This window comes from Saccopteryx bilineata, chromosome 9 (genome assembly GCF_036850765.1).
Source record: "Saccopteryx bilineata isolate mSacBil1 chromosome 9, mSacBil1_pri_phased_curated, whole genome shotgun sequence".
In the NCBI taxonomy this organism is placed as follows: Eukaryota; Metazoa; Chordata; class Mammalia; order Chiroptera; family Emballonuridae; genus Saccopteryx; species Saccopteryx bilineata.
Window position 1 is genome coordinate 89,506,342 of NC_089498.1, and position 25,261 is coordinate 89,531,602.

Here is a 25,261-nt window from a genome sequence, read left to right on the forward strand (position 1 = left end):
GTCGGACTGGGATGCTGAGGACCCAGGTTTGAGACCCCGAGGTCACCATCTTGAGCGTGGGCTCATCTGGTTTGAGCAAAGCTCACCAGCTTGGACCCAAGGTCGCTGGCTAGAGCAAGGGGTTACTTGGTCTGCTGAAGGCCCACGGTCAAGGCACATATGAGAAATCAATCAATGAACAACTAAGGTGTCACAACGTACAACAAAAAACTAATGATTGATGCTTCTCATCTCTCCATTCCTGTCTGTCTGTCCCTATCTATTCCTCTCTCTGACTCTCTCTCTGTCTCTGTATAAATAAAAATAAAAATTAAAAAAATAAAAATAAAAAATAAAAAAAACAACTGCCAAGGTCATCAAAATCAAGGGAAGTCTGAAAAATTGTCACAACCAAAAGAAGCCTAAGGAAACATGATGACTCATGTGATAGGATGGCCAGGGCAGGACCATGGCACAGAGAATGGGTGATAGGTAAAAACTAAGAAAATCTGAAGAAAGCATGGATTTCAGTTAATAAGAATGTATCAGTTATGGTTCATTAATTGTGACAAGTGTGTCACAGTAATAATGCAAGATGCTCTTAATAGGGAAAACTGGATGTAGGATAGATGTGAGTTCCCTGTTCGATCTTCATAATGTTTCTGTTCATCAAAAGCTATTCTAAAATTAAAAGTTTATTTTTAAGATTTGGAGTCTCATCCTAAATTCTGGACAATATACTTCCAAAATGGTCCTCCAAAGTGCTCCCCCACCCCCATTACCCCAGCCTTCCTCGGTGCTAGGTCTGTGCTCACTCACCTATCAGCACCACCCTTCCTCCCAGGCCCCAGGCGCCCCACCCACTCCATCCTGTCGCCTGTGGCCACCCAGAGCTTTGGCAACACAGATGTGACCGGGCACACGGAGGTGGTGATGGCTCCTCTGTCCTCAGGGTTGAGTTCACAGTAAGCAAGGCACCGGGTCCTCCCCCAGCCTTGCCTCCCACTCTGCCTTTACACACATCCCTTGATATCACCATGTTAAAATATCTATTGCTTTTTACTCCTACATTTGCTGATTCCTCACCTGGGATGCCCTCTCTCCACTGCTTTCCCTGGCTGATTGCTGCCTGTCCTTCGAGAATCAGGCCGTATCTTGCTTCCTATGGAAAGAAAGCCATCCTTCACCCCAAGACGGAGGCGCTGGCTCTGATGGGTGCCCTGAGCATCCCCATATTTGCATCTATCTTACACTGCCATGGTTTCCTGCCTTTCCTGAGGGCAGACAGGGTGGTGTCACCCAGGTCTCTCCAGCACCAGTCTTCACCAAATATTTATTTAATGATTAGTAAGTCACTAGTGGGGAAGGGCAGGGTGAAAAATCTTAACCAGCAATCCAGAAATATTATTCTTGGGTTTTAAATGACAAATTCTACTCTTTAGACCTCCATTATCCTCAGTAGAGTCCCATATAACCACATTCCATTATATGGCTATGTAATGGACTCCTAGGTTTAATTATAATGAGTATAATTGATGTCAAGGTATTGCCAATTTGCACATAAATATTAAATATCACCCTTGAGCCAGACCAGGTGATGGCACAGTGGATAGAGCATCAGACTCAGATACGGAGGACCCAGGTTCAAGACCCCGAGGTCACCAGCTTGAGCGCAGGCTTATCTGGTTTGAGCAAAACTCACCAGCTTAGACCCAAGGTCACTGGCTTGAGCAAGGGGTCACTTGGTCTGCTGAAGGCCCACGGTCAAGGCACATGTGAGAAATCAATCAATGAACAACTAAGGTGTCGCAACGAAAAACTAATGATTGATGCTTCTCATCTCTCTCTGTTCCTGTCTGTCTGTCCCTATCTATCCTTCTCTCTGACTCTCTCTCTCTGTCTCTGAAAAAAATAAATAAATAAAAATTAAATATCACCCTCGATTCTCTAACTCTGTGATTACAGGGCTTAGACATACCAGTTTTTAATGAGAAGTGTCTTTGTCATGAAGGAAGCCATGCCAAGAAGAACATCTGGCTTGCCAGCTGCCACCGTCCTCAAGGCAGATGCCTCCTCCCTGGCTGAAGCTGGGCCCCAGGTATCCCTTGCCCTGACATGGGCCCCATCCCTCACACTCCTTAGAACAGACTGTCTGATCTGGCTGGGCCAAGGACTCAAGGCAGATAAATTTCTCCAGGGATCTTTCCAGGCCCCTTGGTAAGTCCCTGAGTCTCACATTCCTTCATGACTTCACTTTCCCTCCACGGTGAGAAGTGAGAGCAACTACGAGGAGTGAGCAACCCACAGAAGCTGTGCTGTACGGGCAGCACAGACAAGCCAGGGAAGGAACGCTGAGCTCGGGGCAGACCAGGAAGCCCCTCAGGCCTCCGCCCTCTACCACACCTTCTCCTCCAACAACCCACAAGCCTGGCTCTGACTACATCCTTAAAATAGCTGTGATTTTGTTTTGTGACTTGGCAAAAACATTGCTTCATTTTTTTTTTTTTTTTTTTTTTTTTTTAGCAAGAGAGACAGAGAGGGGGACAGAGAGGGACAGACAGACAGGAAGGGAGAGAGATGAGGTGCATCAATTCTTCATTATGGCACCTTAGTTGTTCATTGATTGCTTTCTCATATATGCCTTGACTAGGGGGCCGCAGCCAAGCCAGTGACCCCTTGCTCAAGCCAGCAACTTTGGCTTCAAGCCAGCGACCTTTGGGCTCAAGTTGGTGAGCCTGTGCTCAAACCTGCGACCTCAAGTTTTCAAACCTGGGTCCTCTGCATCTCAGGCTGATGCTCTATCTACTGTGCCATTGCCTAGTCAGGCAAAAAAACAAAAAAAACATTGCTTCTTGTCAGTCACTTTTAGGCCACTGTCAAATATTTACACCACAAAAGCCAAACACATGTTGTGCCCACCCTACTCCCTCTCATCTTGGATGCAGCCGGGACTCTGAAACGCAAGCCCAGGCTCCCTCCTGTTTTGTGGCAGCCCTCATCCCAGAGCTTTGAGCCACCAGGTAAGCAAATCTTACCACCACAAGGGCACCAGGCTGCGAGGAAGCTCAAACTAGTACACTAAGGAAGACCACAGGAAAGACAGATGCCCAGCTTGTCCTGCCCCTTGCTCTTCCCGATCCAGCCACTGTATAACCAGAGCTGCATGGTGACAGACTCTAAGCCAAATCGCCTGCTGACTCAAGGACACATGAGAATAAAATCATTTTTGTTTTAAACCAAGTTTTGGTATAGTTTATCACACACCAATAAACCAGGACAAAGGCCCAACAGCAGAGCTACTGAGCTAAGCACAGAGCTCTGGAGCCTTCTTCCAGGGGTCAGCTTCCCAAATAGCCCCAGTCCCACTGTGGCACCAAGAAGGATGCTCTCTCCCTTCCCCAGTACGCCCCTGCGACATTCATTCAGACTCCACAACCACAGGGCCTGGCACGCCACATAGCAAGGACTCCTTGCCCCTACCTCCCCCCAATCCAGCAATTAAATAGAAATTGCCATTGAGCACTCAGTGATTGAGCTGAGGTCTGTAGGTCATTCTTGTTTCCAAGTAAGACAGAGGTAATGCCAAAGGCAGTGGTTCTGGTGGGAAACACAGCTGCACCATCATCATCATCACCATTATCATAACCACGAATATCACCATAATCACCACCACAATTATCATCATCCTCACCATCTTCATCACCACAATCACCATCATCTCCCTCACCACAGTGATAAGAAAACAAGAGTTCAGAGCTTTATAACTTGCCGCAGCTGCCAGACCTAAGATCAGTGCTGAGAGTCAGCCTCAAATGCACAGACTCCAAGGCCATACACACCTACCTGCTCTGGCTCCTCTCTCATAAGCCTGCCCATGGCTCCTCATCTGAGTTGCTTTAAAAATATTGCACTAGAGACCCGGGGCCCCACATACAACCCTGCTGCAGCTCAGGAGTGGTGGCCACAGCGCCTGAGGAACCCTGTGCCATGTGAGGGAGTGTGGCAGTCATTTGCTGATCACCCATTCCAAGCCAGGCAACTCTGGGTACCTTCCACACACTGTCCCACTTAACCATCAGCACGGTCCTGGGCGGGTGCAGGGCTTAGCTTCCCTATCCCACCAGGGAGCCCAGCTGGGAGGGGCACGCAGCACTGGGCTGGGATTCTCAGCTTCGGCCTGGCTCTGGGGTGCAGCTGGGTGCCCAGCTAGCTTTTATGAATTTTCCCTTCTTTCAGAAGCTGAAATTGGCCAGATTTAAAAAGACACCACCCCTCAAAGAAAGAAAAAGTCATGTTTTCTTTAATTGGCCACCAAATTAAATGTGCAATAGTGTTCTCCATCATGCAGAAAAATAGTCACCCCACACACACACCTTCTATTTGCTTCTGAGCTTCCCATTACGCCTAGACTGCAGCCGTGCACCTGACGGGACTGACCCTGCAGGCCACCCCACAGGGCCCAGGCACGCGGAGAGGCGGCTGGGCGCGGGATGGGTAGCCTGTGGGTAGGAGGTGGGCACAGCCACTGCAGCGGTGGCCCTGCCTTGCACCAATTCTTCAGAGTCCTTCCCAGTGGGCCTAGGCAGGAGTCCAATCAGAGTCCAGAAGCAAGCCTTGTGGCAGCAGAGCCGAGAGACCCAGGCTCCACAGGAAAAGCTCCAAAAGACACCCAACTTTACAAATCAAGTCATATCATGAGTTCGGCCATGCACAGTCCCAGGCCCGCTCAACTCCCTCCCCAGCACCGCAAGTCCCGGGGGCCTAGAATGAGTGGTGGGGCCGAGAATCGCAATCCACTGGGTCATGGAAGAAGGGGGCACTACCCAATCAACCCTGCACTGAGGGAAAGCTGCAGCCCAGTCCCCAGGAGCAAAGGTCACAGCTATGGACAGAGTTATGACCTATAACCTATGGGTGATGCTAGAAGTGGAGGAGGAATGGTTGGGAGCAGTAGAGCGTAGGACAGGGTGGAGGGGGACCTACACCACTGTCTCCCCCCACACTGGGCACTCTGGAGGAGGGGGTCACACAGCTCCAAAAAGCCAGTGTGGAAGCAGGTAGACAAAGGCAGGATACACGAGCCAACTCTGTCCCCCCAGGACTTGCGGTGCTGGGGAGGGAGTTGAGCGGGCCTGGGACTGTGCATGGCCGAACTCATGATATGACTTGATTTGTAAAGTTGGGTGTCTTTTGGAGCTTTTCCTGTGGAGCCTGGGTCTCTCGGCTCTGCTACCACAAGGCTTGTTTCTGGACTCTGATTTGACTCCTGCCTAGGCCCACTGGGAAGGACTCTGAAGAATTGGTGCAAGGCAGGGCCAACCACTGCAGTGGGCTGTGCCCACCTCCTATCATATACACACACGTAGACAAACACAACACAGCCCATTTGTGTACCTATTGGCACAAATGCAAACAAACAGGAGTGAAGGCCTGCACTGGGCTCAGAGGTAGGCCTGCCTGGCTCGCATTCGGTGACTGAGCCACACTGGTGTTAGTGGCTGCGGTCCCCGGAGCTCCCTGGTGAAGAAAAGGGGAAGGGTGGCGCAGCAGAGGCCTGTCCTCTCAGCCCTTCCAGGGGACAGTCCTTGGAGCAGCAGGCAGGCCCATGTGCATACACATGAACAAAATGCAGAGCTCTTTAGCCCAACGACCTGCTGCTCTCAGGAAGCCACCAGGAGGCTCACTCCTGTGAAGTTATCTGGTGAGACACAGAGCAGGGCTGTCTGATTTCCCACACCAAGGGCCCATGAGGGTGCTCCAGAATGAAGCTGCCCCCCAGGGGATAGGGGGGACTGTGGCTCTTGCGAGCAAAGGGTACAGAGGGACAACCTCAGCCCTCAGTTGCCTCCCCAGTGCTCAGAAAGAGCTATGCATATGCACAGTAAGTGCTCAGCGACACACCAAGGGCATCAGCCAGGCTTTTAAGAAGTCTCCCAGTTCCTGTGTCATACTCAGTAGCTCTCTGGGGCCCTGGAAAGCCGCCAAACCCAGAGCAGACAGCTGCCAGTCCTGGGATAAGAAACTGCAGCAGCAGCATGGAGTCTGTTAGGGGCACAAACCATAGCAATGACCTGTCAGCCAAAGAGTTAACCTCCACAAGCTTGGTTAGCAACAACGGTTAATAAGACCAAGAACTTCCTGCAGATATAAAGAAGGACCCTAAGGGAAGTCAGCAAGGCCAAAAAGAGTACCAAATACACAGATGGGGGTAGTACCTGGAGGACCCAGGAGAGCCACAGGAGCTCAGGGGAGTGACGCTAAACGCCATTACCCTTTCTCAGTGCGAAGGGCCTGAGGAAGCAGAATGAGGCTTGCTTCATGCCATTTCAGTATTTAATATGCTTAAAGTCAATTCAGAAGCACTGAATCAAAAGCTGTCACTCAGCAGTCTGAAGCCTCGTCAGCCTCGCCACAGGCATAGTTGGCCAAGGGGAGAGTTTGTACATTTTGTCATCAGCTGCCAACATTTAAAAATTAAGAGATTTCACAGTAAAATCCAAATATCTGGGTCCTCTTCAGACACAGGAAGCTGTGGCCACACCAGGCCTTCCTGTGAAAACTTGCCTGAGTCTGTCCGGCCCCTTCAGGGAAGGATGGGCCCTCCAGGCATCCATAGTTGTTACAACTCACCTGCTCTACTCTTCAACAGTCCTGCCTTTATGCCACAGGCATTCAGATTAGTGACTCATATTATACCCGCCTGGCTGAGATTCCAAAGGGTGGCTTCAGCCATTCCTGTCTAATCCTTCGGCTATCTTCAAAAGTGCCAAGTTACAGAATTACCCTGGAGTGGCCACGTGGTTGCCTGGGCTGGGCTGGACGGACCCGCCTGACTACTGCAGAGCTGTGAGAGAACAGAGGCACGCAGTGCCCTCTCCCACGCTGCTGTGCCAAGCACGGAGCTGTCTCCACCTGGGTGCTCACAGCTGGGCACCCAATCCTCTTGCTCATAGTTCCTCCTCAGTGTGAATTTTCTGTCCAGTTACACTGGCAGCTCTACAGAGGCAGGGTCCGTTTCTTTCTCCCCCAAAGCACCCAGTGCATGGCTTCTGGGGACAGGGGTCCCTTCCATCATGCTTATGGCTGGCCACTTAAAGGAGTTCTTCTTATCTGAAGGGTAATTCTGCAGCCAAAAAGCACCAAGGGCTCTCTCTTCTATGAGCCCAGCCATCAGCAGTCCTGAGAAGCCAGCAGCATCTGCGGCTGCCCCTACCTGCCAGTGACAGCCCAGATGAGAGGTGCCTGAGCACACTCACCCTACTCCAGGTCTCGCGTCTGCAGCCCAAGAGGGCACTGAGACGCCCTCTGCTTCCCCATCTCCCACGGACTCCAATGTTCACTCCAGCCAAATGCCTGCATGAGGGTCCAGTCCTCAACCCCAGCTGGGCTGGCTGGGCCAGGAGCACTAGGTCACTTCTTGCTAGACCAGTCCCCCAGTTCCCCGTGTAGCCTGCATCTGGTTTCCTCACTTGGCTTCGGGATCTGTGCTTCCTGATTCACTCGGAGCGCATGCTGAGCCGCCCTCTGTCAGGCTGGCCACACCCTTGCTCCTCTGGGCCACTGTCACTTCCACCCCTGAAGTGCACTATCACGTCCCCGACCATGTATCTGAAAGCTTCAGGTTTCCTCTGTGAAAAAGGGAATAGGTGGGGTGTGAAAGGAAGATCAGAGAAGGGGAGAGGTTCAGGTTTCTCACCCTGTCTTGGTTACTGCAACTAAGCAGCTTGCAGTCCTGCCTCTCCTGCATGGCAGGGACCCCAGCATCTGCACTGTCCCTACCCCATCGCCAGGGCTCCACAGGTGGGGCAGGAAGGTACATGCTTGTTTCTCCTGGTGAGCATTTTCTTCCGTGTTCTGCTTCTGCTTTCTCTTCTTGCTCTCACCCTCACACTGGTCCCGACACAGCTCCTTTCTCCCCAGTCCCCATGGCTCAGCAGTGAACCACAACCCCATCCCTGGCCTCCTCCTCAACATCACCTACCAACACAGATACTGAAGCAGTGGGCATAATGCCCCGGGGGGAGGAGAAACCAGCCACTCCTACACAGCAAACAGCTGGGAGATGAGTACTGGACATGCCCGTTAACAGTCCATCAACCATGCCCTCTTCTCTCCTTTGGTCAATCAACCCAGCAGGTCACCGTGAGAACCCCTGATGTCGACCACCAGCACATTTCAAAATGTGGAATATTGGCCTTGCTCAAAGTCGCAGAAGAATTGTTGCTGTTCCCAAAGCCCTCAGTGCCCCATAGCTTTACATGTTCTTAGGACTCAGCCATCTCCCCATCCACACAACAGTTACTGAGCAAATTCTGGGGGCCAGCCCTGTGTTAGACACTGTGAGAGAAGAAAGAAACCTGTACCCCCGGATGCTCCCATGCTTAATTCTTAGGGGAACCTTGTAAGTCAAGTATCACCAACTCCACTGCACAGACAGGAAGGCAGAGAAGAGTTAGCCACATGGGGTTGAGGTGGGATCGGAGCTGGGCCAAGTCTGTCTGGAACTCTGCCCTTTCCTGCCCCACTGACCACAGCATGAAAGGGTTATGTAAAATGTCCTCAGACTCACTGGTGACCAGAGGGTCCCATGGAAGCTGTTCTTCCAGTTGCCAAGAAGAGAGGTAGAGGCAGTCTATCCATCTCCTTGCACTTTCTGCAGGCATCTCCTCACACTTTTCCACAGGACTGTGGTGGGAGAGAGTGTCTGGCCCTTGTTCCTCGGAGGAGTTCTCAGGCGTCCAGTCCACCTCCCCCATCCCTCCTGCTCCTCAGTGATCTTCATCATGTCCACCCCTCATCATACTCTACAACAGGGGTTGGGAACCTTTTTGGCTGAGAGAGCCATGAGCACCACATATTTTAAAATGTAATTCCATGAGAGCCATACAACAACCCGTGTATGTTAGGCATTATCCAATAAAAATTTGGTGTTGTCCTGGAGGACAGCTGTGATTGGCTCAAGCCACCTGCAACCATGAACATCAGCGGTAGGAAATGAATGGATTGTAATACATGAGAATGTTTTATATTTTTAACATTATTTTTTTAATGAAAGATGTGTCTGCGAGCCAGATGCAGCCATCAAAAAAGCCACATCTGGCTCGGGAGCCACAGATTCCCGACCCCTGCTCTACAAGGAAATGGGCTTCTCCTTGACCCGCAGGGGCAAAAAGCTCCCTCCTGCCAATGGCACTAGTGGAAAACAGCTGTCTCTGAGTCAAGGTGTCTGAATTCACATCCCAGTTCTGTCCGTTTGTCTGAGGGAGCAGGAGCTAAGCCCTAAACCCTCCAGGCTCCAGTGCTGAATAGCCCTTCCCTTCCAGCATTGTTACGAAGATTAGGTGAGTTAACAGGTCTAAATTAGGGAGCTCTAATAGGTGAAGGCCTATTCTCTCTGCTTTTCTACACCGTGCCCCACCGCTCTAACCCCAAAGGTGAGCAAGGCTGAAACAAAGTAAGAAAAACAATGTACATGGTTCTGTCCCTCTGAGACCTGCAAGCCATCTCCATCCACCCAGGAAGGCCCCTGCACACTGGGGCGTGACAGGTAGCTGACAAAATGGGCACAACTCTCCACTTTTTACTATATCCATGCCCTTCGCAATGTGACTTTGCAGTTCCCTCAAGAGGAGTTTCCCAGGAGTCTCCCTCCCCTGCCCCTTCCGTCTGGGCTAACCCCCTGGAACGCTCTGACAAAGAGATTGCTACGACAGCAGCATGGTGACCCAGGTCTGAGCCCAGGCCTCAAGTGGCCCTACGCACTTGCATTTGCCCTCTTCAAACTCTGCTGCTGCCACATGAATAAGTATGGGCTAGCATGCCTAATATTGAGAGACACGTAGCCAGCCACCCCAACACCCCATTACAGCAAACTAACCACCATCCCGGCCAGCCAGCCTCCACTGACTGGCCAGCTGACCACAGATGCACAAGCAAATCCAGACGAGAGCAGTCAAGTCAGACCCAGCCCTGCTGACTGGGAGACTTGTAACAACAAATCTGTATTGTTCCATAGCACTGAGTTGTGGGCTGATTTGTTACACAACACCAGCTCACTCATACAGAGGCTTGGCTTTCCCTTCTCCAAGCTGGGTGGCAGCTTGGATACAGGTGGCCAAGGACAAGTTCCTGCTATCACTTAGCAAGGGCTCGCTTTAGGAGCATGCAGGGATGGCATCAGAGGTTGGCTCCATGGCACAGACAACTTCTCTTAGAGTCTGTGCCAGTGTGTATAACCTTGCTCTGAAGTAGACTTCTTCTGGCTCTTTGTGGTTCCTGGGGAGTTTTACCACTTCCTCACTGGGTCATCACCCAGCCCTTCAATCAACAAATGGCTGACTCACCAAGTCAGGGAGACCCCCACGCTGAACGCCCTTGGGGATCCAGGAGCAGAAAAGGCAATGGAGTCATTGGGCTGCTGCAGACTGTTTCCCTTTGTAAACATCATACCTCATACCACTGTGTCCCCAACCCAAGGGGCAACCTGCTAACAAGCCACAGAGACCGCTGCAGGGAGGAAGTGACACTTTGTTGGCTATTAATGACTCACAAAGGAAGGAAAGAACACCAGGTGCCTCTAGGCCTACATTTCAAGTTCACAGTTCCTCTCTTTGACCCCAGAAAGGAGCTGAAGGCCTCCCAGACATCCCAGTGAGGCCTTCCTTGTCCCTGGGCCCATGAGCAGGGTTAGCATGAATGAAGACTTAACTAGAAATTGAAATGACAATCAACCAAAACAGACACCAGAAGGTCCAGCAACATCCAGCATTGTCCCTCGATGACAGCTTGGATGCTCCTTTGAAATATCAAAAAAACAGACATTAAATACTTTCAGAACAATCAAATGTCCCTGCTTGGCTGGTGAGTTAAGAATGCATTTAGTCAGCCCACTGGGCACTCCAACTCCTAGGGCTGTCTGCGTGGGGCAGAGGAAGGGGCTTCTGGGTCCCATCTGCATGCCAACCATCATCCACAGAACCCAAAACGGTAATTAAAGACGAACATGCCCCAGCTTCTGCTCTCCCACATTTCTAGGTCCTGTGGGGTGGGAGGTACAAACAGATGGTCAAAGCACAAGAGGTAGATGCTGGGTGGGCCCTGGACTGGGGGGTGGCAATGGCAGTGTGTCGGGGTGTGGTAGGCACCCAGGATGTGAGCTATGTCAGGGAGAAGGGGTGGTGGGCTGGGACTCACAGAGGCCGGCAAGACCAGTTCTGGTGGTGCCCAGGGAGGGAGCCCACAACGGCTTCCGCAGCACGCAGGCACTTTGGAAAGACGAGTGAGCTATGGAGACAGAGAAGGAAGGAGCCCGTGGCCACGTGGAGTCTGGGACACAGGCCCGGCAGAGCTGCTCCCTGCCCCACACCTCCGCCTCAGCCAGACCCTGAGCCGCTGCCCGAGCATCGCCGTGCCCAGGCAGCCAGAACGCACTCCGGAAAGCATCTCCTCCCTGTGGTCTGTTCTCAGAATTTCTAAAGGAGAAAGAGACGAGTCTCTCAGACTTGCAGCACTCTGCTAAAGTACTAAGGCTTTAAAATCCGTAAACAGTAGGATATGATTAAATGCAAATGCGGGGCCACATTTAAAAATTAATCTTCTATAATTAATTAGTAATTTAAAATATTCTGGTAAATGATACTTAAATAGCACAGAATTATGCTAGCTCTGAGTGATAAAGTCATCTGTTAAAAATTTACCACGGTGGAGTGAGGAATATTTGCATGGATCATGAGGGACAATAGAACGTCGTGACTGGGAAAGCAAGCTCACTCACTGTAGCAAGTTTGGAGAAGCAGTGATGAGAAGCCAGGAGTGAACCCAGGCTGTGCTTCTAGAAAGGGTTAAACTGCCTGCAGCCATAGTCCTTGCCTGGGAAGCCAGTCTGGGCAAGGGGGAAGAGGGCTGTTGAGAATGGCACTTTCTACCTCTGTCCCTTCACATTCACCTACTCTTCCCAGCCTGAGAGACAGATGACCCCCATTCCCACAGCAATGGAGCGCTATCCCACTTACAGGCCATTCCCCTCAGCGTTCTCTCTCCCATCCTCCTCTCTACGGGAAGAGACCCCTGATATCTAACTGCAAAGGCAAATGCCACCGGCTACAAAAAAAGGGGGGGGAAGAAATAAAGAGGATACAAAAAGAAAGAGGGGGAGCCAAAGTACAGCTGAGATGGGGGCACGGAAACAATGAATGAGAGTTGAACAGACATCCTGGATTCCCCACACAAGCCCAGAGGGGGCCTCAGGGCTGAGCCTAGAGGCATGCCCTCTCTGGCAGTCCACTGGAAAGAATGCCCAGGGGGACTGTGGCCGTGGAGTGTGGGGGACCTCTGTGTTCCCAGCTAGCCCGTGATACGGTTCTGGTCTGTCGTAGGCACCCAATTTATATCAGATGGATGGATGGATGGATGGATGGATGGATGGATGGATGGAAGAATGGACGAATGAATGGACAACTGACAGATGGAATCTCCTCCAGGAAAATTAGATGAAGCCCGGGTTCAAAACTGACTGAACTGGAGATCTCTGAAGTAGAGAAGGAAGAACCAGTAAGGCACCCAGCGAAGTAAAGGCTTTGCAAACACGGTCTAGGGAAGGAGGAGATAGGCCAAAGCTGCCAGCAGCTCCAACACTGTGGGAGTCTGCATAATTAGCCACTTGAAAATGAGGTCTTTAGGCCATTCTTGGTTACGTGTTCAGTCTTTGCGGGGCCTGGGCACACACTGGGTTCCCTGGAGGGGAGATAATGGACATGCATCATGAAAAGAGGAGACGATGCTTCTCGAGGACTTGCACACCAAAATGCTTTATCTGTCAGGTCTGTCATCTCCGTCTTGGCTTGAGAGAAGAGACACTGAGGTTACAAAGGTGAGGCAAATTACCCAAGGCAGCACAGTAATAGTGGGGATCAGAGGTGGGGGCTTGGACTCGCCTTCAAATTGTATGACTCTCAAACCATTATTTTTCCCACTTGTAAGCTTACCAGCAGAGCAGGGACAAGGAGGCCAGAGACCAGCAAGGAGAGAGAGGGAGGCGGCTGGCAACAGTCCCAGCAGAGCATCCAGGGACCGGCAAGGAGAGAGAGGGAGGCGGCTGGCAACAGTACCAGCAGAGCATCCAGGGACCGGCAAGGAGAGAGAGGGAGGCGGCTGGCAACAGTACCAGCAGAGCATCCAGGGACCAGCAAGGAGAGAGAGGGAGGCGGCTGGCAGCGGCACCAGCAGATGCCGTCACCAGAGCCGACTAGGCTGGCGACTCTAACAAGGAGAAAAACTCTCCCATGAGCAAACGCTGCTGGGAACATTCTCAGAGCACCTGGCCATATCAGTGCTGCTAATCCTGGGCTGCCTGTGGCCATCCCGAATCCCTTCAAACGGGGTGACGTGTCCCAGTGGAAATGCTGTGTGCCAACAGGACATCACAGCCCTGCTGACCACCCGCGTGGTCTGGGCCTGAGCATTGGAGAGCTTCAGGGCTTCCGGCCAATCACACCAAATTAAGTGTTCCAAATGTAAGGTGCCCCAGCAGGGGACTTTGTGCTAGTTCCTGGAGCATGAGGTAGCATTCTGAGTAATAATTAATTAAGGTGAAATCAGTATCATCCTGCCTTTCAGTCCATTTCACTTTTAATCAGAGAGGGCTGGGCTAGACAGGAAACCAGGGAAGGGCTGGACAGGAAACCAGGGACGGGCTGGACAGGAAACCAGGGAAGGGCTGGACAGGAAACCAGGGACGGGCTGGACAGGAAACCAGGGATGGGAAACCAGGGAAGGGCTGGACAGGAAACCAGGGACGGGCTGGACAGGAAACCAGGGATGGGAAACCAGGGAAGGGCTGGACAGGAAACCAGGGATGGGCTGGACAGGAAACAGCAGGGACGGGCTGGACAGGAAACAGCAGGGACGGGCTGGACAGGAAACCAGGGACGGGCTGGACAGGAAACCAGGGATGGGAAACCAGGGAAGGGCTGGACAGGAAACCAGGGATGGGAAACCAGAGAAGGGCTGGACAGGAAACCAGGGACGGGCTGGACAGGAAACCAGGGACGGGCTGGACAGGAAACAGCAGGGACGGGCTGGACAGGAAACAGCAGGGACGGGCTGGACAGGAAACCAGGGACGGGCTGGACAGGAAACAGCAGGGACGGGCCGGACAGGAAATAGCAGGGAGTACTCAGCTGCCCGGTACTCCTTCAGTGTGCCCCTGCTCCCAGGCACGCTACATGCCCAAAATGTCCCCTGCACCCTAACACCAACGCAGGCCAGAGAGCAGCCCACCAACTCCAGCTACCATCTCTCTGCCATTAGGCCACCAGACTGGCACCCATCAGCGAGCTCACAGAGTATTTCTAGTCGTCTGTTCTGAAACTAATGAGTTTTTTTGTTGTTGTTAAACATATGAGCCGTATCTTCATTAGAAGGGCCTAACCCCTAATACAGGCGTTAAAAAAAATATCACTAGCCCAGATAACAAAAAACTAAGCACATTACACCACGTGTCACTTGGTGACATACAACCAACACCTCCTCCAGGTGCCAAAAAACCCCAAGGCAGAGCTGCCCATCTCTGCAGAGCTGGAAAGTTATTCTACCCCTAGGGGCTTACACCTGTCAATAAAGAGAAAAAAACTAAAAGGAAAGTAAAATATACCAGCCTGAGTTTTGCCCCAGAAATCTCAGGCCGTGACTTGTCAACAGGCTTCCCGCTAGCTGCCCCCAGCCTCTCAGCATCTGGGCATGTTTTGGGTCACCTGTTGGGGACCAGTCAGGAGCCAAGTTGTGCTCAGTCTCCCCCTTCCCAGCGTGTGCTGTGATCCCAGCACCCAGGGGCCAACACGTCTGTTTCGGCCATGCACAGCGAGCAAACTGTGCCTGCAGTCCAAGTCCCCTGCATAGCCACTCCTGCGGCCGCAGGCCCACACCTACCTCGTTGATGAAGGAGTGTGCCCCCTGCGGGCTGAGCAGCAGAATGGCACGGCGCAGCGTGTCCCGGTAACGATTCAGCTCCTCTGTCTTCATCGTAGTGAAGAGGCTGGTGAACACGTGGCTGATGTTCTTGTCCACCTTTTGTAAAGAGACATCAAGGCCGAGCCGAGAGGCCTGGTCCAGAAAGCTTTGGAGACCACGGATATCTGAGCAGTGACAGAAGAGGAAGAGGAAAGAACCATCTTTAAGCAGAAAGGGACCGTGGAAGTCTAACTCCAACACTCACCACCCAGGCCACCAGCAAAAGTGAGGGCTCCCTCAGTGGTCCACTGAATGAAGGTCGAAAGACACGGAATAGTCCCGACATCCCTCACCATCTTAGAGCCCCAGGCTGTGTCTTGTACGATGGGGAGCACTTTCTGACATCTAACAGGTCCTATGGCCAAAAGTATCCTTCATGATGAGCCCCCTTTCTCTCCCTACTGCTTTCTCCCAATGGGAATGCAAGTTCTGGTAGTTCTGTCCTCATGGCTACATGAGCTGGTGGTCCCTGGCCCTGGCCGCTGGTTCCCTCCACCATCCTCTACCCCGCTCGGTTGAGGCTTCTTAACCCTCAGTGGTGGCAAGGCCACAACTGCCATGACAGAGACAGGCCCAGCCTCAGTCCCTGCCCCAGTCCTGTGACTGAACAGCCTCTATCCTCACACTCCAACCTTGAGGCTTGGGACTTTTCTTGTTCCCAGGACCTGACTCTCCTAGATGGAACACCCCTCCACTCATTCCCACCAGGGTGGCTCTTAGCCGAAGTCCAACTGGCTGAGAAGGTGGTCCAAGATGCTCCACTGAGTGCCAGACTGGCACTCTGGTACAGCACCAGGGAGAAAGGCTGCCCTTCCCTCACGGTTACCAAGAGGGCAGATGCGAGCCCAGGGCAGGAAAGATGCAGGAGAAGCCTCCTCTTATGAGGGCCAGAGATGCTAAATGTCTTCTTTAACCAGAGCCCAAATCTATGAGCAGCAGCCCTTCATAAGCCCTCTGGCTTCCCCAAAGGGAGGGTGCCCACGCACAGAGCCAACAGAGAGGCAGCAGGCGCACCTGAGACTGGTCCTGCTGACATCAGCTAAGCTTCTGGGTCCATCCATGTCTGGAGTCTGTCTCTCCTGGATTTTTCAGTTCCATGAGCCAAGCCAAGTTCAGCTGGATTTCAGTCACTTGCAACCCAAAGTCTCAAACCATAAACCACCTTTTCAAAGCCTGGGGTGTTTCCTTCATCTGAGTCCTATCTGCATTCCAGCTCCTAAAGGACAAGACCCACACGTGAGCCGCCCCTCTAAAGGAGACTCTGGGCCTGCCCAGATCTCACAAGCTGCACTCTCTTGGTGCCGGAACGCCCATGGGCTGCCACGGGTACACACTGGCCAAAGAGGTAAATTCAAAGGAAACAGTGTTCATTCAACCAGATTTTTCCCCAACCAATTTCTCTCCCAAACTTTCACATCGTGTCCGTTCCACAGACTTCCAGAATGCCACACGTGCAACACTGCAGGGGTCCCCTAGGCTGCCTGTTTTAGCAGTGCACAGGCTTACCAATAAGTCTAGTCCCAGCTGGACATGACCAGAGTAGTCACGGGGAACCAAGTACAGTGCCAGTGAGGAGAGCAGAGCTATGGTGGTCACGACTGGGTGTGGGGGTCAGTACCTAGGCCTGATCCCCCACCTCCACTCTGGGCCCTGACAACAGGGTCTGCATGCCTGCCGTGGGCTCCCACACTTCAGGTCTAGGGTCGCTCCTTAAACACGCAGATAGCTCACCCAGCCCCTTGGTGCCTCGTTTCGCTCACTTGTAAACTTGAAAGTCTCCGGCTACCATTTTCAGCGGACTGTGAGGAACCTCATTCTCCAAGGTACCACCTGCTTAGGACTCAGAGGCCTGCACCTGGGAGACCTAGAAAGCCAACCTCGTTATGACCCAAGGGGTGGACACAGCAGGGCTCAAATGATACATGACTGATATTCAAGCCAGTAGCACCTGGGTTCCAGTCCAGCAGGACCTCAGCCAGCTTTGTCTGTAGGAAGCCTGGTCCCTGAGCACAAACATGGGCCCAGAACTGTTTGACTGTCCACTGGGTAAGACAGAAAGAAGGTGCCAGGCAGTAGGATGGGCCCTCTTCGCCCAAAGCTGCCATGTTAGGAAAGGGACCAGCGGAAGACTGCACAGTGCCATATCCCTGCCCCAATACTGGGGACTTCTAACACACAGGGCCAAGGCTGTCAACACCTCTTGTTTCCCAGAGAGGCCATACACTCCCCACCAGCCTGCACCTGGAGACCTGTAGCCCCAAAGCCTCTCAAAAGAAAAGTTTGAAGACGCTTTTCAGAGCTTCTTCACCGGTTAGGAGGGAACGGCAGGGAGGACGGCAGAAGTGGCCCACAGAATGGGGGTCAGCAGGGGAGGGGACCCCAACTAGAAAAACTCAGGGCTGGTCAACCCTGCCCCCCCTCTCCTGGGCACAGCGTAGCTCACACCTGCCAATTATAAGTTTGAACATCTCTGCACCATGCAGACACCCAGGGCCAAACCAGCGCCTGTGCTAGGCATGCAATGGCCTTCCACCAATGCCCACGATGGCTTCTGCCTTGATCTAGGCTGCCCAACAAAGCAGCCGCTAGCCACGTGAGGCTATTTAAATTTAGACTTAAATTCAATAATATCAGATCAAGTCACGCACTCTGTGCCTCAGTCACACTAGCCACATTTCACATACTCAACAGCCACATCTGGACGGCACAGGATAGATCCTACAAAATGGATCACCACGGAAGGCTCCATCATGCAGTACTGCCTGAGAACCTGTCCTTTCTCCAGCCTGCTGTCAGGGATGTTTCCAAATATGGGAGAGGAGCTGCACTGAGGCCTCGGCCATGGCTCCCTGTTAACATGCCTCTTGCTGGCTCTCTGACCCTTCCTGCCTCCACTGTGGGTTTGTCCCATGACCTGCTCTGTCCCATAAGACAGTTGTAAATTGGAGTAAGCAGAGGTCTGAATTGATATTTACATATTTCTGTTCCTGCTCTGGACCTCGTATGGCCACGAGAACAGCCCCGGACTTGCCTGCTGCACAGATGTGGAAAACATCAGAAAAAATCAAGTCAGCCTTGGGCCGCCACCCCCAGCCACGTGCCAGCCAAATTCAGATGCATAAGTGAGCCCAGGGCAGAACTGCCTGGCTGATCTGCAAACATACAAAATAATAAAGGACTGTTTCTCTAAGCCACTAAGTTGTGGGATGATTTCTTCCTCAGCAATAACTAACTGATAGTCCAAATTCATCAGGTGCATTCCATATTCCCCAGGCCACTGCCTACACGGTGCTGGATGGGAGCCAGTCCCAAGGAAAGGCCACTGGTGGCTTCTGCAGCCCTATCCCTTTGCCTGGACACCAACTGTCCTCATTCCCCATTGCCTGAGCTCTGACCGAGACCTGAGCATAGCAGACAGGACAGGATGGTGAGAGCCACCTGGGACGGGCATGAAGGTGGCACCCTGAGACATGCCATCCACTCCCTTCCACTCCCTTCCAGGGCCTTCCAAGGCCACGGTGAGTCTCTAACGTGGCAGAGACTGGCTGAGGCTACTAGGCCTGCTTTCTGCATGTTCACACATTCAGGAAGGGCTCCCACCAGGCTCTGTGTAAACGTCCGAAGCTCCACCAGTCTGGTAGGGCTCCAAGGGCCTCAGCCCCATGCCATCATGAACAGTCCTCCCAGGCTAGGAGAAAAATCCCTTCAGTCCCTGTGCCCCTACCTAAAACTATCTCAACCCAAAGGAATGTTTCATTTCCTTGGGGTACACAAGGTGGCGGGGGTGTAGGGTGACAGGAGCTCAGGACACACAAGAATATGCAGGAGCCCCAAGCCCTCAGAGCTCCTGCACGTCCCTGGATGACTGCTTTGCCACCCTCCTTCCGGGCAGCCCTGCCGGAGCAGTCGGGGAGAATTTAAGCCCCATGTCAGCGGCTGGATCTCACACCTAGAACGAGTGATGCCAGCTGAAGGCAGCCCTCCCGAGGGACCGTAGCCCCTGGCTACAACCGCCTGCTCCCAGCGGGTGGAAAAGGTCAGCTCTGAGCCTCTGAAGCTCCTTTCATGGCACCTGGGAAGGGCTGAGTCAGGAGCACAGGCTCACTTTGGACTCTCCTGCTATTTTCCATGAATGGGATCAAGGAAACTTGCTCCTCCAACAAAAACCCCTTTCTTCTCAAAAGAGACTGAGTTTGTAATTCCAACATCCCCCCGCCCCCCAAAGAAAGCCAGCTTTCCACTACTGCTCCTCAAGAAGGGGAAATTCCCCAAAAGGCAGATTAAAGACAGAGCTGAGGCTGTCCCGTGGGCAGCAGAGTTCTGGCCCTTGGCCTAGACCCTCCCCTGTGCAGACTGACTGGCCCAGTCCACCATGTCCACCATGCTGGTACAGTGCCCCGACCAGAGCCATCGCACTGGGGAAGAAGCTAATGGGCCACATCAGGCCTCACATGGGCCCCAATCCAGAAAGGGCAGGAGAAGGCAAAGGCCCCGTGGCTCCCGGAGGCAGTGAGGGATCATGGGCAAGCCCATTCCCAGGAGAATTTGCTGGGACAACACCGCAAGGCAGGCCTCAGCTTCCGTGGCCCATCCTCAGAGCTCCCAGAGGACCCTGGCACAGGAGTCTTTGCAATACCAGACCTGGGCGGGGTGTCCTGTCCAGGCTCACTCCTCCCTTTCTCCAGCGCACCACTGGGAGCTTTCTCTGCAGGGCCCCTCCCCTTGGTGCCGAGAAACCGGGGAGAACGATCCTAGGGCTCCTGCTCACAAAGCTTACATGTCAGGGGCTGGAGAATAGCCAGAAACAAACAGCGTGCTAAACAGATCATTGCCCACAGCTCTGAGGAAAATAGATGTTAGGCTGGAGGAAGCTATGGAGTGGGTGGGCAAGGGTCCTGTGAGGAGACAGCGAGAAAGAGCCCCCTAGGGAAACGGCTGGCACCTGGGGCGCTGAATGGAGAGAGGTGGGACTGCAGAGCTGCCGGGAAGGAAGTCAGCATAGGCGGGCATGAGGGATGGGCACAGGCCCCACTGCCCAAGCCCTGGCCTCCTCTGCCCTGTCCCAACTCCCTTCACAGACCAGCTTCCTAACGCTGGCCCTGTGTTCTCGCTGGTACTTCCTGGCCATCAGTGAACAGGGGACCCTCCTCTCTTTGTTTTCACAGGTCTCCAGAGCACCTCGCCTGGGACCACCCATCCTCAAAGCCCTCTCCTCCCTGGGCTGTTCCTTCTGCTCCCACCATTTCCCAAACCCTGCCCGTCATGCCCTGCTGATCACAGCATTCATCCTGGTCTTCCCTCTGGCGGGCTCAGAGAATAGCAGTAGCAGACACCTTGGCTGGCCCAGGGCTCTCAGCTTCTCCCCTAAACATCCCTGAGCCTATCTCCACCACCCCTTCCCAGGTCCGAGCACCAGCGGCTTCTCTCTGGGACTACATCGGCCTCCCACGGGCTCTCCCACCCCCTCCACACACTCTGCCAGGGTGGCCTCTATGTTCAGACCTGCTTATCTACAGCCCTCCTCTAAAACCTCCTGTGAAAAACACAAGTTTGTTTCAAAGTTGCCAAGAAATTAATATCCTCAAAAGTATCAATCAATCCCAAACAAGTAAAAAACCTTCCAGATACCTTATTATTGTACATAAATTAGCTCTACACATCTTAGCCTGGTGTGGAAGGGGCCTTCTGATCCTAACACCTTTTATGTGTCTGTTTTTCTGTCACCATCACCTACGCTGCCACAGCACACCATACACCACGCTCCAGAAAAGAAACTCTGCCCTTCCCTGGACATCCCCTCCACACTCACACCTACATATACCATGCACGCTGCCATACACACACACAAACACACACACTACCACACACATGCACACACAACACTCACACCTACATATACCATGCACGCTGCCATACACACACAAACACACACACTACCACACACATGCACACATAACACTCACACCTACATATACCATGCATGCTGCCATACACACACAAACACACACACTACCACACACATGCACACACAACACTCACACCTACATATACGATGCACTCTGCCATACACACACACACTACCACACACATGCACACACAACACTCACACCTACATATACCATGCACGCTGCTATACACACACACACACTACCACACACATGCACACACAACACTCACACCTACATATACCATGCACGCTGCCATACACACACACAAACACACACACACTACCACACACATGCACACACAACACTCACACCTACATATACCATGCACGCTGCCATACACACACACTACCACACACATGCACACACAACAGCACACATACTACCCTACATACATACTACTACACACACACAGCACACACACTACCACACACACACACAACGCACATACACTACCATACATACACACAAATACACACACTACTACACACGCACGCACAACACACACATTACCATACAAACACACAAATACACGCACATACAACAGCACATACTACCATATATACACACAAACACACACTACCATACACACAGACAACAGCACACACACTACCATTCATACACACACATGCCACAGCACACACAGTACCATATGTACAAATACGTGTATAGTACCATAGACATTGTGGGGCAGCTGTGTTAGGCTTGCTCACTAATGTACCAGCTACAAGTACTTCGCTTGATTACTGCACAAGGACCTGGCAGAGGCCCGTGTGCACGGCCTATATAAGGCTAGGGGTGCTTGTGCCGAGAGAGATGGGGGGTTATGGATGGAGGACTGCTTGCCCTCCACTGTGAGGGCCATTTTACTGTTTGTGTGCCGAAGAAGAGGTTTCCCCTGCCTGTGTGCTTGTCCGTCATTATGAGACTTTATTAATGGAATGGGCCAACGCTTTCCGGCTCCACAGTTTCTCTACTGTCTGCCTGAATCCAATGTGGATGTGCCTGGCATGGGCCACTGCATTACACACATGCACACACACTACCATACACAAGCACACACACACAACAGCGCACATACTCTACCATACACATGCACGCACACACTCATACCTCACACATGCATATGCCCCACCTGGGTGCTCCCAGTTTGAAATTCACAGAACCTACTTCTCTATCAGTGGAAATAACACCTCTCCTCAAAGACCATCTCAGTTCCAGAGTCAGAATTCATACCTCCCTGAGTTTTATAACTCGAGGGCTTGGAAAGCAGCAGTGAGGTCTTCCCCATTTCTCCATCCCCCCCGAGGTTCACAGTGTACCACAGACTCAGACAGCAGAAGTTTGTGGAATCCAATTGAGCCAAAGTCAGAACCAGCTGGAAATGCAGAGTAACTCCAGCACCACACAGGGATCACATGTTGATGGACTGGAAGCCTCACTTGCAAGCAACTGAAATCAAGTAAAAGTTTTTTCTTTTTTAATCTGAGATTACGCCTGTGACTTTTCTACAGTGTGTTCGTAAAGTCATGGTGCACTTTTGACCGGTCACAGGAAAGCAACAAAAGATGACAGAAATGTGAAATCTGCACCAAATAAAAGGAAAACCCTCCCAGTTTCATACCTATTCAGTGCAGTTAGATGTGGGCGCACACACAGATTTTTTAGGGCTCCTTAGGTAGCTATCCCGTATAGCCTCTACAGACTCGTCACTGACTGATGGCCTACCAGAACAGGGTTTCTCCACCAAACTGCTGGTTTCCTTCAACTGCTTATCCCACCGAGTAATGTTATTCCTATGTGGTGGCGCTTCGTTATAAACGCGCCGATATTCACGTTGCACTTTGGTCACAGATTCGAATTTAGCGAGCCACAGAACACACTGAACTTTCCTCTGTACCGTCCACATCTTGACTGGCATGGCTGTGGGCTGCTCCGCTGTATACACGGTGTTATGTCATCATCTGCGCATGCGCACATGCTGCCACTCATCCTACAGAAACTGGGAGGGTTTTCCTATTATTTGGTGCAGATTTCACATTTCTATCATCTTTCGTTGCTCTCCTATGACCGGTCAAAAGTGCACTATGACTTTACGAACACACTGTACTATTCCTAAAAAAGCTCAGTTGCTGGGTATTTTAAATACTTTCTTTCCGAAAAGTGAAACATAAGGACACATTTCGGATTGTTTCCTCCACTATCTTCAATTTCCAAGAAAGGACCAACCACCGAGTGTGCCCATGAAGAAGGTTTCAGCATCTGTAATATAAGTCCATATGTCTGAAGGCCGCCACTTGACACCCACACGGAGTCACACAGAGTCCATGGTTACAAGTGTTTGAGGATTCTTGGCAAATTTTCTAAAATCTGAGACACAACTTTGATTCTATGGACTTTTCTTTTTTAAAACTGATCTAGCCTCGCCCTGGCCGGTTGGCTCAGCATTAGAGCGTCGGCCTGACGTGCAGGAGTCCCGGGTTCGATTCCCGGCCAGGGCACACAGGAGAAGTGCCCATCTGCTTCTCCACCCCTCCCCCTCTCCTTCCTCTCTGTCTCTCCCTTCCCCTCCCGCAGCCAAGGCTACATTGGAGCAAAGATGGCCCAGGCGCTGGGGATGGCTCTGTGGCCTCTGCCTCAGGCGCTAGAATGGCTCTGGATGCAACAGAGCGACGCCCCAAAGGGGCAGAGCATCGCCCCCTGGTGGGCATGCCGGGTGGATCCCGGTCGGGCGCATGCGGGAGTCTGACTGCCTCCCCGTTTCCAGCTTCAGAAAAATGAAAAAAAAAAAAAACTGATCTAGCCTCAAAATACATTATATACTTTGAAATTCCTCCAAGATATAGTTTACCCAAATTCAAGTTCATTCCCAAGACCTCTGCCCAAGCTCCTCTCCTTTAATGCCCACACCCCTACCCTCCACCAATGCATGAAACAGCCACAGAAACAGGTGTGATGGAGGCAAGGGCTGCAGGTGAGGAAACAGCAGCATTTCCAAGGAAAGAGATCACAAAGACCCACCTGCTGTGGCTCCAATCCAAAGTAACATCTCTTCCTCTGCTCAGACTCCATTTGGTGCCTTACCTGCCACACCTGGCCTGCCCAGTTATGCATTCCCTCCCTCCTTGCCTTCCTTTGTTCCCTCCTCTCTTTCGTCCATCCTCAGATACTTCCAGAGCACTGTCCTGGGTCTGGCCCTAGGCTGGGCACTGAAGCAGCAGGACTGTACAACTTCACAGCCCTGCCCTCAAGATGCTCCCAGTCCTGGGTAAGCATCCCAGGATGGGCAAGACAGAGCCCACAGCAGAGAGTGATTCCCCTCTGCTGTTTCCTGGGCATCTCCTTGATGCCAGACCCGCTCAATTTGCAGACTGCACTTCACAGATGCATTAATTCATTGCAGCCAGTCCCTGTGGGTGTGATACAGGGACATGTCTGTGAGAATCAGGTAGGCACTAGGCAGGCCCACAAGAGTCTGACAAAGGGAGGATCAGAGATACACAGGTGGCACATGCCACCAGCTCGCAGTACGATGGAAGCCAGACCTGTCCCCCTCAGAAGGTAACTAGGTTCCCCAGAGCAAACATCCCCAGGGCCAAGGCAAGGGCTGGCTTCAGGTAATCAGAAAGACCCTCCGTGATGTCCCACCATCCTTGGGGGCACACTGCCACTGCCCTGCATCTCCCCGCTGTGGGTCACATCTGGGAGGGAGGCCTCCCTGTCCTGGTCACTATCTCAGCTGCCCAGACCAGTCATGGCAGAGCCAGCCCTGGGAGTTCTCCAGAGTGCTCTCTGCATTAACCACGTCTCTTATCCTCTGTGTTCTGCTCCTTTGATTATCAGGGAGCTTGCAGACTCTGGAGGGCCTGCCCTCCAGGATTAGCCAACTCCTAGAGGGAGTAAACAATGCCTCACAAGGCGTCCCTTTCATACACAGAGCAACCATTCCAGAGCACTGTCCACCAAGCTCCTCTCAGCTCTCACACGTCGGGCCCCATCCACCTACTCTAATCACCCCGGGGCCAGGTACCAGACAATTTAGGACACCCCAGAACCCACTAAAATTATTTAACCTCGCCTGCTTACCCTGCCTCACCCATTCTTTCCTGAAGACACCACAACAAAGGCTCATGCCCACAGTTTCCCTTCTGCCTCTGCTTCCTGACCAACGCCAGTGCGTCCTCGCGATGGTCCCACAGTGTGCTCTGTCCCTCCTCCTGGGAACTGGAGTATCAAACCAGCTTTCTAATGGCAGCCACCGTCTCCTGATCTGCTGGCCTCTCTACCCCTGATGAATCACCCTCACCCCTGAGGGCCTGGCACACAGCTTA

The 25,261-nt window shown here is 52.3% G+C and overlaps 1 protein-coding gene across 2 annotated transcripts in view; it reads right to left on the reverse strand.

Annotated features, from left to right (window-relative positions):
* GRID1 (glutamate ionotropic receptor delta type subunit 1) overlaps positions 1–25,261 on the reverse strand; it is an 854,435-nt gene that overhangs the window by 540,787 nt on the left and 288,387 nt on the right. For both annotated transcript variants that reach the window (XM_066243628.1, XM_066243627.1), the window contains one exon: positions 14,905–15,110. In XM_066243628.1, the coding sequence (XP_066099725.1) occupies positions 14,905–15,110 (206 nt within the window). The remainder of the gene's footprint in view (positions 1–14,904; positions 15,111–25,261) is intronic.